General features: G+C 39.8%; 1 protein-coding gene across 2 annotated transcripts in view; it reads left to right on the top strand.

Annotated features, from left to right (window-relative positions):
• Positions 1-16,305, top strand: part of LOC113673039 (dynein axonemal heavy chain 5) — a 49,273-nt gene that overhangs the window by 18,788 nt on the left and 14,180 nt on the right. For both annotated transcript variants that reach the window (XM_027189385.2, XM_089200206.1), the window contains 29 exons: positions 74-176; positions 489-593; positions 885-1,046; positions 1,648-1,872; positions 2,658-2,910; positions 3,284-3,382; positions 3,812-3,982; positions 4,106-4,317; positions 4,830-4,964; positions 5,591-5,752; positions 6,105-6,351; positions 6,838-7,079; positions 7,280-7,420; positions 7,922-8,156; positions 8,536-8,678; positions 8,933-9,190; positions 9,768-9,981; positions 10,300-10,409; positions 10,625-10,911; positions 11,285-11,354; positions 11,532-11,654; positions 11,909-12,039; positions 12,683-13,001; positions 13,353-13,579; positions 14,310-14,532; positions 14,768-14,869; positions 15,308-15,382; positions 15,456-15,623; positions 16,107-16,235. In XM_027189385.2, the coding sequence (XP_027045186.2) occupies positions 74-176; positions 489-593; positions 885-1,046; positions 1,648-1,872; positions 2,658-2,910; positions 3,284-3,382; positions 3,812-3,982; positions 4,106-4,317; positions 4,830-4,964; positions 5,591-5,752; positions 6,105-6,351; positions 6,838-7,079; positions 7,280-7,420; positions 7,922-8,156; positions 8,536-8,678; positions 8,933-9,190; positions 9,768-9,981; positions 10,300-10,409; positions 10,625-10,911; positions 11,285-11,354; positions 11,532-11,654; positions 11,909-12,039; positions 12,683-13,001; positions 13,353-13,579; positions 14,310-14,532; positions 14,768-14,869; positions 15,308-15,382; positions 15,456-15,623; positions 16,107-16,235 (5,071 nt within the window). The remainder of the gene's footprint in view (positions 1-73; positions 177-488; positions 594-884; positions 1,047-1,647; positions 1,873-2,657; positions 2,911-3,283; positions 3,383-3,811; positions 3,983-4,105; positions 4,318-4,829; positions 4,965-5,590; positions 5,753-6,104; positions 6,352-6,837; positions 7,080-7,279; positions 7,421-7,921; positions 8,157-8,535; positions 8,679-8,932; positions 9,191-9,767; positions 9,982-10,299; positions 10,410-10,624; positions 10,912-11,284; positions 11,355-11,531; positions 11,655-11,908; positions 12,040-12,682; positions 13,002-13,352; positions 13,580-14,309; positions 14,533-14,767; positions 14,870-15,307; positions 15,383-15,455; positions 15,624-16,106; positions 16,236-16,305) is intronic.

The raw sequence follows: 16,305 nt of genomic DNA, 5'->3' as shown, positions 1-16,305 counted from the left end.
GAAAAACACAACTACATGATCGAAATATGAATTTTATGTTTCCATATAAACATTTTTTTGTGTTAATTTTTAGGTACTTGGAGAAGAAGCGTCTGGTCTTTCCAAGGTTTTTCTTCGTTTCTGACCCGGTCCTGTTGGAAATCCTTGGCCAAGCAAGTGATTCTCATACTATTCAGGTAAACATAATTTCTGAACAATAGAATATGTGGCTTCAATCTATGTCACTGTGTTTGCTACATTTAGTACGCTTTTCACCGCTGAGGCCACTTTTACGATATCCAAAGCCCTTGTTTAAAAAGAGGGTTTCATGAGAAAATTTAGAATTTGATCTCATTTTGAAATTAGGGACTTTTGGAATTTTGAAATTGCCTGTAAGTATTGATTTAGAGATACTATATCTACAACATAAGCCAATTTACTTTTTGACGATTCCAAACAGTTTTGTGTATAGAAGTCGTTAAGTATTGTTACTGTGTTTCCGTTTCTAGGCTCACTTGTTAAACGTGTTCGATAACACCAAGAATGTTAAGTTCCATGAGAAGGATTATGATCGTATTCTGGCTGTTATCTCCTCCGAGGGAGAAACAATCGAGGTAAGAAATATATAATCAAAACTTTCGAGTTATGTTGTCGCAGTATAATTTTTACTGATCATGCAATCTTCGAGAAACTGCCTCCAGTTTAGTAGGTAAAAGCAGTTGTTAGAGATCGTTTCGATTGAGCGTCGTAATTTTTAAATCCATTTAAATCCCAGAGAACAAACGACAAGCAATGTAAAGAAAAATATGCAAATATTTTCGACGCTCAATTAGAAATTGGTAAAAATTCAGTGACAATAAAAGCTTTTTCGACTCCTAATTGAAATTTCTTTGTTGATGTTGTAGCTTGAGAAACCTGTTATGGCTCAAGGTAATGTTGAAGTTTGGCTGGGCACCCTGCTAGAAATGTCGCGCAAGTCAGTTCATCACGTGATCCGGACTGCGCACACCGCTGTACAAGATCAAGGTTTTAATCTTCTGGAGTTTCTCAATACGTTCCCAGCTCAGGTGCATTTGCTTTCCTCTTACTATTCTATATAATGAACTTGACCGATGATGGGAGTATGCCTATTGAATTATGATTATCCGGACAATATAGAGGAAAGAACAACTTGGGGTAAAGGATCGAAAATCTAGCGCAGCACAAAACTGAGGAGGAAAACGAGGAAAAACGACTTACTAAATGGTGTTCGTATTTCTGGCGGCTGAAATTTCACTTGAGTAATGAGGAGTTTAAGCTTAGAGTTTCATTTCCAGATATGAAGTGGCATACCCAATAAGAACTTTGAAAACCATGCATACACTGTACTTTCCGATCTTATTGCGGGCTATTTAGGAGGATATTTCTCGACTATAACCCGTTCATTGCTGTAGGGAAAATGATGTCTCCTTTCCTCTCTTTTCTATTCAATTCAATCGCCAGAATTGTATTTTTGACCATAAAAAATAACAAAAAAAAATGCCTACTTGCTTTTTTGATCTGTCATCCACACTTCTTTCATCAGTCTGTTCATCTGTCAGTCCACCCGTCCTGTCCACATGTCAAGACATTATGATTTATTTTTCTTACCAGTACAATCGCCTGAGCTATGTGGCCTTTTTTCCATAGGTCGGCTTGCTAGGAATTCAAATGATATGGACCCGAGACTCAACCGAGGCTTTGACAAACGCTAAGTACGACAAGAAGGTGATGCAGCAAACCAACACTGCATTCTTAGAACTGTTGAACGTGCTCATCGAGCAGACCACCAAAGAACTCACCAAAGTAGTCAGGACAAAGTTCGAGACATTGATTACCATTCATGTTCATCAGAGGGACATCTTCGATGATTTGGTGAGTGAATTGAAGACCTCAAGAATGAGTGGATTTATGAGACTTTCTTGATGCATTAAAATGTCCCCAATGAAAGATAAAAAAAATGATACTGTAACCGAGCGCTCTTTTCCTACAGTAGTTTTTTCCCGCTACTGAAGATAGGCGAGAATTAGCAGTTATTGAGTGAGTTTGAGCATGGTATCATGAATTATCAATGCCGAGGTCTCAGTTGTCTGCCTCAGCCTTCGGCTTCGGCAGATAACACAAACACGAAGTTTGATAATTCATGATATTATGCCATCAAGAATTGATATCATGATATCATGCCATCAAAAATTGATATCATGATATCATGATATCAAGAATTGTCTTATTATGCGTTTTTTAAACAATCTGCAAAAGACGACACTTCTCTCTGAGTTGGTAAAAGTTTGAGAATACTACACGGACAAGGGGCTTGGAAACTAGGCAGAATTTGACCTCGACATGATAACCCAATCCTTGCCACGGAGATTGGGTTATCATGCCAACTTCACTCGCTATTGCTCTCAACCAATCAGAGTTTTCATAGTAAGTCTAATGTAAAATAGTCTGACTTATTCGTAAAAATGGCTATCAAACAGACAAATACTTCTATGTTTGAAGTGCTTTCCCCATAGATCTTTGCTGCTCTAAGCAAATTCCACTTATCGACAACCGAAAAACCTTCAAAGAGAACTCAGATTGAGACGTCGCAAGTGGAGAGAGGGGCTTGGGGGAAGGCCACCGCATTCAACACTATTGTTTCTTGTTCTTTTTTACAGTGTCGTATGCACATTAAGTCTCCAACAGACTTTGAATGGCTGAAACAAATTCGCTTTTACTTCAACGAAGATACGGATAAATGTTTAGTCTCCATCACTGATGTAGACTTCATGTACCAGAACGAATTTCTCGGCTGCACAGAAAGACTTGTCATTACACCACTGACCGATCGCTGTTATATTACCTTGGCTCAAGCTCTTGCTATGTCAATGGGTGGTGCGCCGGCTGGACCGGCTGGAACTGGAAAAACAGGTTTGACATTACCCTATTGAAAATAAATTGGTGTACTTGACTTGACTTATTTGAGTATGTTTACACACCTTGCCTCCCGGCAAGTGAGGCCGAGCAAGTCAAGGGAACAAGTAATCCAAATGAAAAAAAAAAAATTTAAATCCTAAATTGAAAAAGGCAAACCAGTTGAGTATTTACAAGTGAGTCTTTGGACTCGGGTCGCACGTCCAACACTAAAACTACTCAGCTACCCTGCATCTGTAATATGATGTAAATTTTAGATTTGGTCTGCTGTGTTCATGGACAGAAGTTGATGCGGTGATTAACAGTCCTAGAGTAATATTAACTTGCAATTTACAGCATCTAATGTTTACCTAATTTATCTCTCGCGTAGAAACCACCAAAGACATGGGAAAAGCTCTCGGAAAGTACGTGGTTGTATTCAATTGCTCGGATCAGATGGATTACAGAGGTCTGGGGAGAATTTTCAAAGGTAAGGATAGATTAGATATGAAACGTTTTTAGTGTTTCTGTTAAGTGAATCATGGCTGGGACAATCAAGAATTTTCGTTGATGATCAAAGGTTTGTCATTACCCACTATACCTTTTCATGCAACTCAGACGAAAAAGAGTAGTCTTTTCTCTATATTTAATGTTAACAGTCAAAAACAAGCATATTGTTTAATTATGATAAGTGTAACCCCTTAACTAACACGGAAAAATCCTCAAGTAATGCTGGATGAGTCGGGTTATGAGAACAGAAACCATGCCGGGTTCAGGCTGCTTTCTCGATGTAACACCAAGTTCTCCTAACTTATCTTCAAAGAATGTATAACACTGCGAGGAGATAATTTCTCATCAGATCTAGAAATTAAAAAACATCTAGATTAAAAAACAGCTAAATTTCTGTGGTTTGTTTCAGGACTGGCCCAGTCAGGCAGCTGGGGCTGTTTCGATGAGTTCAACCGTATTGACCTCCCAGTGTTATCAGTGGCTGCACAACAGATCTATATCGTACTTATGTGCAAGAAAGAGAGAAAGAAGCAGTTCATATTCTCTGATGGCGATGTGGTCGATATGAACCCAGAATTCGGTAATTTGACTCGATGATTTTCGCTCCATTCTTACAGATGGGTGCACATCTCCACTTTTAGAGGTATTATGAAAAATCGTGTGATGTGTTTGATCGACTAACGTATTTGTCATTACTTTTCAGGAATTTTCTTGACTATGAACCCTGGTTACGCTGGGAGGCAGGAACTCCCTGAGAACCTGAAAATCCAATTCCGCACAGTGGCTATGATGGTGCCGGACCGACAGATCATCATTCGTGTAAAACTCGCCAGCTGTGGTTTTATCGACAATGTAACTCTGGCCAGGAAATTTTTCACTTTGTACAAACTGTGCGAAGAGCAACTCTCTAAACAGGTTAGTAACTTGAAAAAAAAACTTTTAAATTGAATATTTCCAACGATTTTTGTTGTATTTTGTTGGTTGTATATGGCGTAAAACTAAAACAACTTTCATCCTCACCACATTTATAGTAGCAAGTTTTCCTTATCATCATCATCATCATTATCATTTTTACAAAAAGCACGATAATCTTACAGCAGTAATTTTTAGGGTCTTGTCTATGATCAGTTCAAACTGAAGTGGCTATAAAATACATGGAATTTACAAGAACTTTCCCCATAGGTGATGTTTCTGAACACTGTATATAGAAATGGAATTATATGACATCTTTTTACTTGGCTTGTGCCCTCGTCAGAAAAAGTGCCCCTGTCTGGAAAAGTGCCCTTGTCAAGAAAAGTACCCTTGTCAGGAAAAGCACCCTTATCAGAATAGTGCCCTTGGCAGGAAAGAAAACCCACTGATGTGAATGCGGCCTAAATGTCTATGATGGTGTCTTTCACTCAGTGCAATACCGTATTTTGTTCCAGGTTCATTATGACTTTGGCTTGAGGAACATTTTGTCTGTTTTGAGAACCCTTGGCGCAGCTAAGCGGTTGAGTGTTGGAGACAGCGAGAACACAATTGTGATGAGAGTACTGAGGGATATGAACCTTTCTAAACTAGTAAGTTTTTAATGGCTGTAGTCGGGTCGTTAAATGTGACGTAAGCCTTTCCTACAATCTCTGAAAAAACGTTGGAATACGGTTCTCAAGTTGGGGCCATCACTCTCCTTCCTCTTTATAATGGTGATTTGTAATGTCAAAATGAATTCTTTTGTATTTTAGCTTTTGTTTTCCAATATTCTAGTGAGGAGAAAGCGGATTCTTTCATGATCAGTTCTCAGTACCTTAGTTGATAGTACATCCCAACACGAGATCTTGTCACAAATATGTATTCAAAAATATTTATTCCTTCTTTGTAGTTTCTGATTTTTTTGTATTTTTGCTTGTTTGTTTCATGAAGAAATTGTCCTCCTTGAAAGAGATTTTTGACACCCGTCGTATAAGTACGATAAAAAATTTAACTTTTTTTGCGCCGAACGAAATTACTTTTACAACGAAAAGGACCATACAATGTTGGCTCCGAATGGAAGATAAACCAAAAAGGAAAAGAATGGGAAAGATTCAAAATAAATAAAAGTAAGGTACACTGAATAAAGCTTTAATTTGTAAAATTCCTTAACCGGCGTTTCTTAGTGTAATTGAAACTGTTTTTTTCTTCAACCTAATGTGATCTCTTTTCTTTCCAGATCGACGAAGACGAGCCTCTCTTCCTTAGTCTCATTAACGATCTCTTCCCTGGCATTGTGTTAGACAAAGCTGGTTACCCAGAGTTAGAACAAGCCATTGCAAATCAAGTGGAAGAGGCTGGACTCATCAACCATCCATCTTGGAGACTCAAACTTATCCAGGTAGGAATTTTTCTTAAACGCGTGAGGTAGTGTCGATTGGCACGCCTTTAACATGTATAGACGTGAGAAAATTGACAAACTCGCCCTTTCCAAACAGCTTGCATCACTAAAAAAGCTTTCCTGGTAGAAACTTGGAAGAGGTAAAGAAAAGCAAAGCACAGCAAGCTGAACGCGGAAAGGACACTTTAATTGCTTTATTTTAATCCTTTAATTTGGGAATTTTGCGATGAACCAGTTTTTTTATCAGTTTTTTTTTTTACCAGTGGGCCGTTTTCAGGCACAGCGAACGTGGAAAACAACTGTCTTGAACAGATGAATGAGAAAATTGACATGTTGTTGATATCTCTTGCAGTTATTTGAGACCCAGCGGGTGCGCCACGGAATGATGGTCCTGGGACCAAGTGGAGCTGGGAAAACTGCGTGTATCCACGTGTTGATGAAAGCGATGACTGACACTGGCACGCCCCACAGGGAAATGAGAATGAACCCCAAGGCTATTACAGCTCCTCAGATGTTTGGGCGGCTAGATGTTGCCACAAATGACTGGACAGATGGAATATTCTCTACCTTATGGAGAAAGACTCTTCGTGCTAAGAAAGGTGTCTGTGAGCTGTCAAAAGAATTAACCAGTTATCCCTAGTTTTTAGCTGTGAAGTTCTTAGTTGAAAATTGGGACACTCATTCCCAATAGGGTCACAGTAAGATTTCCCTTTCTATAAGATTAATCATGCTCCAAAAAGTTAATGTCAATGTGCTCATGCCGATAGTTCATAGCCGAAATTCATTTGATGCTTTGAAAATGGTGAGTGGATCTTAGCCATGAATTCCTAAAGTGATACATTGCCTAGAGAAGCCTAAAAACTGAACAAGTCAAATTTTTCGTAACATGTTTTTATTGCAATTCACACTTTTAAACTGCGAAGATCATTCCGTCCCTCAATTTTTGTCACTTTTTTTGTTAGACTAGAAAGCAGAAAGTTGCGTTTGAGCTTGTCAACCTCAATGTCCAGCTCATCATAAAGAATTCCATTAGGAAATCCTTCTGCCACGTTTTAACCCAAAACCTTTTGTTATGTTCACGCCAGGCGAGCGAATCTGGATCGTGTTAGACGGACCAGTAGATGCCATCTGGATTGAAAATCTAAACAGTGTACTGGACGATAACAAGACCTTGACTCTGGCAAATGGCGATCGCATTCCCATGTCACCTCAGTGCAAGATTATTTTTGAGCCTCACAATATCGACAACGCATCACCAGCTACTGTGTCACGTAACGGTATGGTGTACATGAGCTCATCTGGGTTGGACTGGAGACCTTTGCTTCAGGTGAGGATTATGTGACCAAACATTTGCCAGTAGGTCGACATTTGATAGGATTGCGTGACGGGTCACTTGCCTGTAATGGGTCACATAACGAAGTGGTAGAAGTTAAGGGGTTTCAGTCGTGCCAGTTGTGACTTTTAAGTATCATTTTAGATTTTTAATTTTCATTTTTTTTATGTTCTTGTTTGGTTTCTATTGCAAAGGCATGGCTTAACAAACGACCAGAACAAGAGGCGGAGGTCTTAAAGGGGTTGTTTGACAAATCATTTGACGAGATCTTGCGCCATGTGCAAGAAAATTGCGTCTTCAAGATGGATATTTTGGAGCACAATTACATTGTACAGGTGAGTGAACTCTTTACAAACACCAAATCTTGTTCAAGAACAGTTCGTACTTAACGTAAACTACAAGCTGAAATTTAACAAAGCGCCGTAGCCCATGATAAAGTGAGTGGATGCGATTGAAAAACTTTCTGTTGAACATTGCACTTCTTTCCTTCTCTTCATGTACATGTGCCTACGAGGGCATTCATATACAATTTCATTTTAGGCACTTCGAACCAAGCATAAGAAAAAAAATCGCTCTGACTAAGGGCTAACGCTCGAAACGTCAGCCTTAAAATCTTTACGGTGGCCAATTTAAGTTTTCAATTCAGTTGTTAACACTAAATTACCTGCTATACGCTCCCACCGACGCAGCACCACAGTTTCTTTAGAAACTTGCCCCCTTTATTCATAAGAAAAAAACCTTATTCTGTCCCACGTACCTTGCGACATTCAGATGAAAATTGCTTCCTACACTTTCGATTCCCTTATCATTATTTGTTGCTTTTGATTGAATACTAGGCCATTACCCTACTCGAGGGGCTTATTCCCCGGAAAGAGGATGGTTCGAATGTGTCCGCATCTCATCTGGAGCGGCTGTACATCTTCTGTGTCATGTGGAGTGTGGGAGCTCTGTTGGAGCTTGACGATCGCGCGAAGATGGAGGAATTCGCCCGAACAAACTTTGAACTTGACTTACCTCCTATTGCCGAAGGATCACAGGACACCATTTTTGAGTTTCTTGTGAGCGAAGGAGGTAACTGATTCATACCAAATTCGGATTTTACATCAAGAAGAAGCTGGAGAGGTTTTTCAGTACCATATTACTTAAACACTTGTTTTCCAATCGAGACAAACAAGCCAACAGAACAAAACAAACAAACAAACAAGCAAAAAAACAAGAAACAAACAAAACCAAAATGATGACCTACGTCTTTCCAGGTACTACAGACGATCTGAATGCGTTTTTGTGGTTAGGTACTGTTTATCACTGAAATGAGTCAATGTGTCTCTTTCCACCATGGGATTCATTTCAATCGAATGCCACATAAAATGCAAAACACTCGCGGTGGAGTTGAGGTTTTATCAATTGGTCATACCTACTCGTTCGAAACTTTTCTAAAAATTTTCCCTAGGTGAGTGGGAACACTGGAATACACGAGTGGAAGAGTACATTTATCCAAAGGATCATAGCCCTGATTTCCTGTCTATTCTTGTTCCAAACGTGGATAATGTGCGTACTGATTACCTCATTCAGGTGGTGTCCAACCAGGGAAAGGTTTGTACTTTTCTTATCTGTTTCTGTTTGTCCCTGTTTTTCCTTTTGTTTTATACTGTTTTGTTTTGGTTTTTGATATGTTCTTCCTTTTGCACATGTTAACATTTACATTTCATTGAAGATAAGTTCCCGGCAGTATATTTTGCTCAATTTTTTGGCACGTAGTTGGTGATAAGTGTTGTGAATCGATTTTTCACTTAGCTTGGCGATGAAGTTTCGAAGTTAAATTATTAGCTTCTCTTTGCATCTACTAGGCGGCTCTGTTAATTGGAGAGCAAGGTACAGCTAAGACAGTCATGATCAAAGGCAACATGGGTAAATATGATCCTGAGAGACATTTAAGCAAGAGCTTTAACTTCTCTTCGGCCTCCACTCCCTTGATGTTCCAAAGAACAATCGAGAGCTACGTGGACAAGCGAATGGGAAACACATATGGACCACCAGCTGGCAAGAAGATGACTGTGTTCATTGACGATGTTAACATGCCGATTATCAACGAATGGGGTGATCAGGTTTGTATATATTTCCAAACGTATTTCCTCTATGATTGTTATCTCGTTGAGCGATCATAAATTACGAATCCCCTCACTGCAGAAAAACGAATATGACATGAAGCTCTCAGTTTTTGCTTGGCGCTGATGAAGTTTTTACTTTCGTTTGTTATATGTGTCGTTCTTTCGACGTTCCAAGGTGGATGAGTAGAATTGTTGGCAAAGCGGGCCCTACCTTGTCAACGAGTTCTCTGTAGCTCAGCTGTTTATCTTAGAAGAAATCTATGATCGCGAGTGTTTTATTGGTGCCTCTTCAGAGGCGGATCTAGGGGAGGGGCCCGGGAGGCCCGTCCCCCTCCCTCCCCCGTTATTTTGGGTATAAAAAGAAAGAATCACAGATGGTAGAAAAGCCGGCAGGGCAAGCGACAAAAAACAGGGTTCCCCCCCTAGCTCAAGGTCCGGATCCACCACTGCTCTTGCTTCTTCTGTGGCATTAGAACCAAGCATTTGGTGTTCAGATAGGCAACCTAACGTTACATTTATTTTTCCCGATTCCATATTTCCTTTGCTACTCACAGCCGTTGTTGCAATTCCTCAGGTAACAAATGAAATAGTTCGTCAAGTGATGGAGACCAAAGGTTTCTATAACCTGGAGAAGCCCGGTGACTTCACAAACTTGGCGGACATTCAGTTCCTGGCTGCCATGATTCATCCAGGAGGAGGGCGAAATGACATCCCACAAAGACTCAAGAGGCAGTTCAGTGTTTTCAATTGTACTCTGCCGAGTAACAGCTCAATCGATAAGATATTTGGTATGGAATTCAACTTGTTTTTCGTCTAGTTTTATTTGGTTTGCTTCTGTTGCTTACAGTGATCGATTGAGGCCACATTTTTACTTCTCTATTTCACCATCGTAACTAGGTATCGAGTCAGAAGCTCTGATCTACGCTGAAGGATAAAAATCTTTGTCAAATTTCCAAGAAATTATTTGAAACCACGCAAAAAATCAATTTAAAAATTTCGTTACCTGTAACGGAGAGCGCTCCTAAATCTCTCATTTCGTGAAATCATCCGCACGAACCTGACTTTCTTCGAATTTTGTTCTTATTGAATGTTTCCTTTTTATCAAGGTGTAATTGGATCCGGACATTTTTGTTCCGAGCGTGGTTTTCCAAGTATCGTGCAAGAATTAGCGAGGAACCTCGTGCCTTGCACTCGTAGGCTATGGCAACTTACCAAGGTATTGACGTTGCTTCTTTTATTATTTTATTCCGTGGTGGGTTCTTTCGTTCGTTCTCTCCAGTCTTCAAGCTCTATCTGGTTTAATTTTAATTATCTTGTCTTACTTAACACGGATATAACTCCGTTTTTAACAGTCATGCAATAAGCCCCTTCATACCACAGCAGGTGTCCTCGTCCCCTTTTAAGTAACCTTGTCTTTTATTTCAACGTTAGATTAAAATGCTTCCTACGCCAGCCAAGTTTCATTACATCTTTAACTTGCGAGACTTGTCCAGGATTTGGCAAGGCATCCTTTACTGCGTCTCCGAAGTAGTATCGACCCAGGAGGCCTTAATGGCCTTATGGAAGCACGAATGCATCCGAGTAATTTCCGACCGTTTCACAAATCAGCCTGACAAAGACTGGTTTGAGAAGACGATGAAACGAGTCATCGGCGAAGAATTGGGAGAAGACATGCAAGCCATGACTGAAAACATGCCGTATCTTGTGGACTTTTTAAGGTTTATTCCTCAGTTGTGTTTTATGGATTAGCACTTCCCTTGTCGAATTGCCACTTCCTTTTCTTTTCTACTAAAAATTTTCATTTGGAAACTTAATGACAAGATTTCTCTAGTGAAGTCGTTAAGTTGTGGAGGGGAGGGGGGTGGGGAGGGGAGGGGAGAATAGTACCTCACTGTAAGAGCATAAAGTGTAAAGACAGAAGACAGCGAAGAAACTATTTCAATAGAGCCTCAACAACACTCTTCCCGTGTAGTTTGCTTTATTTCATGGGTTGATTGCATTAGACACTATATCGTAGTCACAAGTTGTTTCCACTGTTTTGTTATTTAAAAAATCATTTTTAAATTTTACTCATTAATTGAAATTACATAGGGATGCACCAGAAGCCACAGGAGACGAACCTGAGGACGCCGATTTTGAAACTCCAAAGGTCTATGAACTGGTAAACACATAATTCCTTTAAGCTGTATTTCCGTTGCTGTTGCAAACCCTTTTTTGGGTAGGGTTTATTGTAAATGATACTGGCAGAGGATATTCCAAACTTTTGTTTCCATTGAATTGTGGTGTGTGTTATTTTTGTTTTGAATTTTTCTCATTGCTTTTATCTATTTTTGTGAAGATCCCATCGTTTGAAGGTCTTGAAGAAAGACTACAGTTTTACCTGGAGCAGTACAATGAGAGCATCAGAGGAGCAGGAATGGACTTGGTGTTCTTCAGAGACGCCATGATTCATCTCATGCGGGTTTGTAACGATCCTTGATTTTAAAGGCTCTTGGAAGAACACCAAGTTAATCAATTTATAGGAGTTTGTCCATCAGTTTATCTTTACCATCTCGAAAACATAGCTCACAGTTTTTAAAGTTTTCAGAGTTGCAATTCGTGTTAATCCTAACCATCCTAGTCCTACCTTAATCCTTTAAATCCTTACATCAGTATGCATATGTGCATAGAAGAACATCCAAAACTCCTTTGATACTTTTTTTTATTCCCTCTAAGGTGTCCCGTATTATTCGTACCCCGCGGGGAAACGCCCTTCTTGTGGGTGTTGGAGGTTCAGGGAAACAAAGCTTGACTCGTTTGGCGTCATTCATCGCCGGTTACAAGACATTCCAGATTACATTAACCAGGTAATGTTTGATTTTTTGAATTGCATCTTTAAGTAAGCCATAAAGTCATATCTCTCTTTGCGTTATGCAATTTTAGTCGGTAATTTGATGATTGAGTTGGTAAACCTGATAATTACGCATTCCGTGTTTCCGCCATGTATTCATTAATACATCATCAGTATTCTTTTCTCCCTAAGCAGGCAATATGCAATGAGTGTATCCGTGGTACCTTTAGTTTACCAGTAATTGTTTTGTGTAAGTCAGTCCAACTTAAATGTCAGTCGGTCGGTGTCCACATAGGATGACATTGAAATAAACAAAACGTCACTGACTGGTCCATCAATGCAGTTATTTCCAAACACATGCACTGGACTCTGGGAAAGAAGTCCGGATTCAAATCCTGGCCGGCTCATTGTGTTCTCGAGGAAAACACTTTACTTTCACAGTGCCACTCTCCACCTAGGAGTATAAATGGGTACAGGTGCTATAGAAGATTGATAAAATGCTGGGAGGTTTACCTTGCGTTTCACTAGCATCCCATCCAGGGGGAAGTAGTAACACTCCCAGTTGCTTTATGCTACATGGAAACCGGGATAAGCTCGGGAGGTTGGGCTGCTTGGCTCGAGTACAGACTTTACCCTGATCTTTTCCCAATATTTTTCAGGTCTTACAGTTCCACCAATCTAATGGAGGACTTAAAGTATCTGTACAGAGTGGCAGGAATGCAGGGCCAAGGGATAACCTTCATCTTCACTGACCAGGAAATCAAGGAAGAGGGCTTCCTCGAGTACCTCAATAACTTATTGTCCTCAGGAGAAATCTCAAATCTGTTCGCTCGTGATGAGATTGACGAAATCTGCAGCGAGCTGATTCCTGTGATGAAGAAAGAGTTTCCAAGACGACCACCCACCGGAGAAAATCTGTACGACTATTTTTTGACGCGTGCGAAGCATAACCTACATGTGGTACTGTGCTTTTCACCGGTAAGCGTTTTTTGCGTTCTGTCTGGTGTTTGGGCGCTTTTCTATTGGACTTCGTTAAAAAATCAGAATAGCCAATCAGAACAAAGGAAAATACAACAGGAAACTAATCAAAGCGTGACATAAATATGTGTGATTGGCCGAACGCTGGAGAAAGCGCAAGTGACTAGATGGCAAATGGTTTCGTATGGCACTAACTTTATTAGCGGAGGGAGTAAGATGGGTTTTCCAAGCATAACCCACTTTAATTCTCTAATGCTTGCGAGGCTCGAATGAAAATAACAAAACTAAAAAGACGCTGACGGAAAAACCATTAATCTTAATTTGGTTGTGGTGTTATTTTATTCTTCATAGGTCGGGGAGAAATTCCGAAACAGATCCCTGAAATTTCCAGGTCTTATCAGTGGCTGCACAATGGACTGGTTCAGCCGCTGGCCTAAAGATGCGTTGATTGCGGTGGCACACCATTTCCTATCAAACTTTGAAATTGTGTGTGCGGAGGAGGTCAAAAAGCAAGTGGTGCAGGCCATGGGAATATTCCATGACGGTGTCGCCATAAGCTGCACAGATTACTTCCAAAGGTTAGAGTGCTAAATCTGATCAACAGTATATATATGAACATGACGACGAGGTAGAAAGTAATGTAAGCAAAACGTGGCACTTCCGCAGCTAGGGAGTTAAGTGGTGCGAATTGGATTTACCTTTATACGCCTTAAGCTTCGGCTAGCGGCGTTTTCTATGATAATATGGAGTTACACCACGGCTCTTTAATCTTGACAGATTTATACCCCTATCACGCCAAAGCACAAACATGTTTAAAAGCTACTTTGTTAAACACGGTTGAAATATATTTTCTTTATAAAAGCTGCTTAAAGCGATGATTTTCGACTTCAAATTCATCACCTTAAGAATAAAATTTAGTGACAACTTGAAACCTATGGAAAAGTCAGTTTTGCTATCTCTCTTTCTGATTTTCAATCATTAAAACCCGGTTTTATTAAACATGTTTTGTTGGTGTAAATGAGGTAATTTATTGGTCTGTAATTCTCAAATAGTCGTTTGGAATCTGTATCGATCTTTTGCATGCAGAATCTTCCAGTTTCTTTCATGGTTTGCTCTTACCATTTCCTGCTAAACTGTGAATTTCGTGGTGCCCCTTATAGTACGCATAAAACGACTTAAATTATTCTACTATAACTTCTTTGATATTGATAACTAAACCTTTGTTGTTTTCTTGTTTTTTTCTTGTTTTGTTTTTGTTTTTTGTTTTTTTTTTTCTCACAAATACTTACGTTTGTTTCTTTTTTGTAGATACCGTCGAGCGACACACGTCACTCCAAAATCGTATCTCTCTTTCATAAACGGGTACAAGACGATATACAGCGAGAAACGAGAGGAGATAGGCGAGTTGGCAAGAAGGATGAATACAGGCTTAGCTAAACTCATGGAAGCTAGTGAATCAGTAGCGCAGCTGTCCAAAGAGTTGGCTGTGAAAGAAAAAGAACTCGCTGTGGCGTCCGAGAAGGCCGACTTGGTAAGGTCGTTTGTTTTGAGAGTATTTGCTCTTGTCATGAAGAGATTCAGCTGATGTAGTAGGCTTAGTCCGCTGATGTCCATGAGTTTATATGATTCATTTATCGTGCAAGAGTTTTTAGTGCTTGCGTTATTGTGAAGATGACGATGTGTCACTTTGTTTGGACAGACGAGCTGAGATGATTTTAAGCGCAAGAATACAATTACTCACGACTTCATCTTTCTATGCCTGCTAGGTGTTAAAAGAGGTTACAGTCAAAGCACAAGCAGCTGAAAAAGTTAAAGCTCAAGTCCAGAAAGTCAAAGACAAAGCACAAGCTATTGTCGACGACATCGCTGTAAGATGAGAGGTTTTTAAAAATCTTGAATGAAAGGAATGATAATCTTTGTTACTTTGACCATTATCTATCGCTCTTTCCGAATGTTTAAAAGCTTCTTATTTGGAATTTAAAATTGACCATCTTTCCTAACCAATATTTATCTCCTGACAGAATGCGTTGGACTCTGCTTACCTAAGCAATATACAGGACTGTCTTTCACACATAATGATAATAAATAACCGTAGCACTGTAGGTTGGGCAACCTATTGTAAAATCGGAACTGGCTGGTGCTCAAGTTCCGTGGGCTCATACTTTTTTTTTCCCACAAACAAAATTTTTAGGACTTTTCCTTGCTATCATGATTTATTATCTTGCATTACCTGAATGAAGTATTGCACTCTCGGAGCTGAAGATAATACTTACTTGTATAACTTTCTATCGTTTATATTTTCTCAGGCTGACAAAGCAGTTGCTGAAGAAAAACTGGAAGCTGCTAGACCAGCGCTGGAAGAGGCAGAGGCTGCCTTACAGGTGAGTGAGCTTGTTGATTTTTTTGTATCAGTTCACGAGTGTGCTTAACTGCCTCCCTTACATTATTCACCAGACCATCAAAGCCAGCCATATCGCCACGGTCCGGAAGCTTCCTAAACCGCCCCATTTGATCATGCGCATTATGGACTGCGTTTTGATCTTGTTTCGAAAGAGGATTGATCCAGTGGCGTTTGATGCTGAGAGGAACTCTGTGAAGCCATCATGGGCCGAGTCATTGAAGGTAATGATGAAAGGCTTTTATTTGGATACGAATCAGGCTCTTTTGCCTTAAAGCTTACGGAAAATGTGAGGGTCCTAAGACACTGGAAAATACTCGAGTTTTATTTGACCTTCAGAAGAGTTATAATTGCAACGAGTTGTGCGTTGGGTAAGTTGCAGACTTTACTTTTGTTTTGGCGATTGGAATTACATCGCCACCTAGGTTTCTTTGAAGGACATAATCTATTGTCAGGAGTGAAAAAGGTGATTTCTGTGAACTCTGAATCGATCACCTTTAATAAAGTAGTACTCTGCTTGGTAGTCACACTTTCGTGTACCAGGGGTGTCACATGAATTTCTTTTGTTTATTTTAAATCACTCTGTAACTTCGTGATCACGATAAAATTTAGCGTGTTTGTTTTTTTAAAAAGGGAATCTTTCTTCCCTTTCTTAGAATACTGTCCTACGAGGACACGAATGCTCATAAAATGTTTCTTTATTTCAGACAATGAGTCAGTCAAACTTCCTGCAGTCGCTACAAGCGTTTCCGAAAGACACAATCAACGACGAAATGGTCGAACTCTTAGCTCCTTATTTGGAAATGGAAGATTATAATATGGAAACCGCTAAACGGGTTCGTAACGGCTGAAAATTCTTCTGTAGCTTCTTGTGTAAGGAATGAAATTTAGTGTACTTGTGGCTAC

The sequence above is a fragment of the Pocillopora damicornis genome, chromosome 3 (genome assembly GCF_964200805.1).
Source record: "Pocillopora damicornis chromosome 3, jaPocDami1.2, whole genome shotgun sequence".
NCBI lineage: Eukaryota > Metazoa > Cnidaria > Anthozoa > Scleractinia > Pocilloporidae > Pocillopora > Pocillopora damicornis.
Note: the sequence above shows the minus strand (reverse complement) of the source record. Positions and strands in the feature narration are given on the sequence as shown.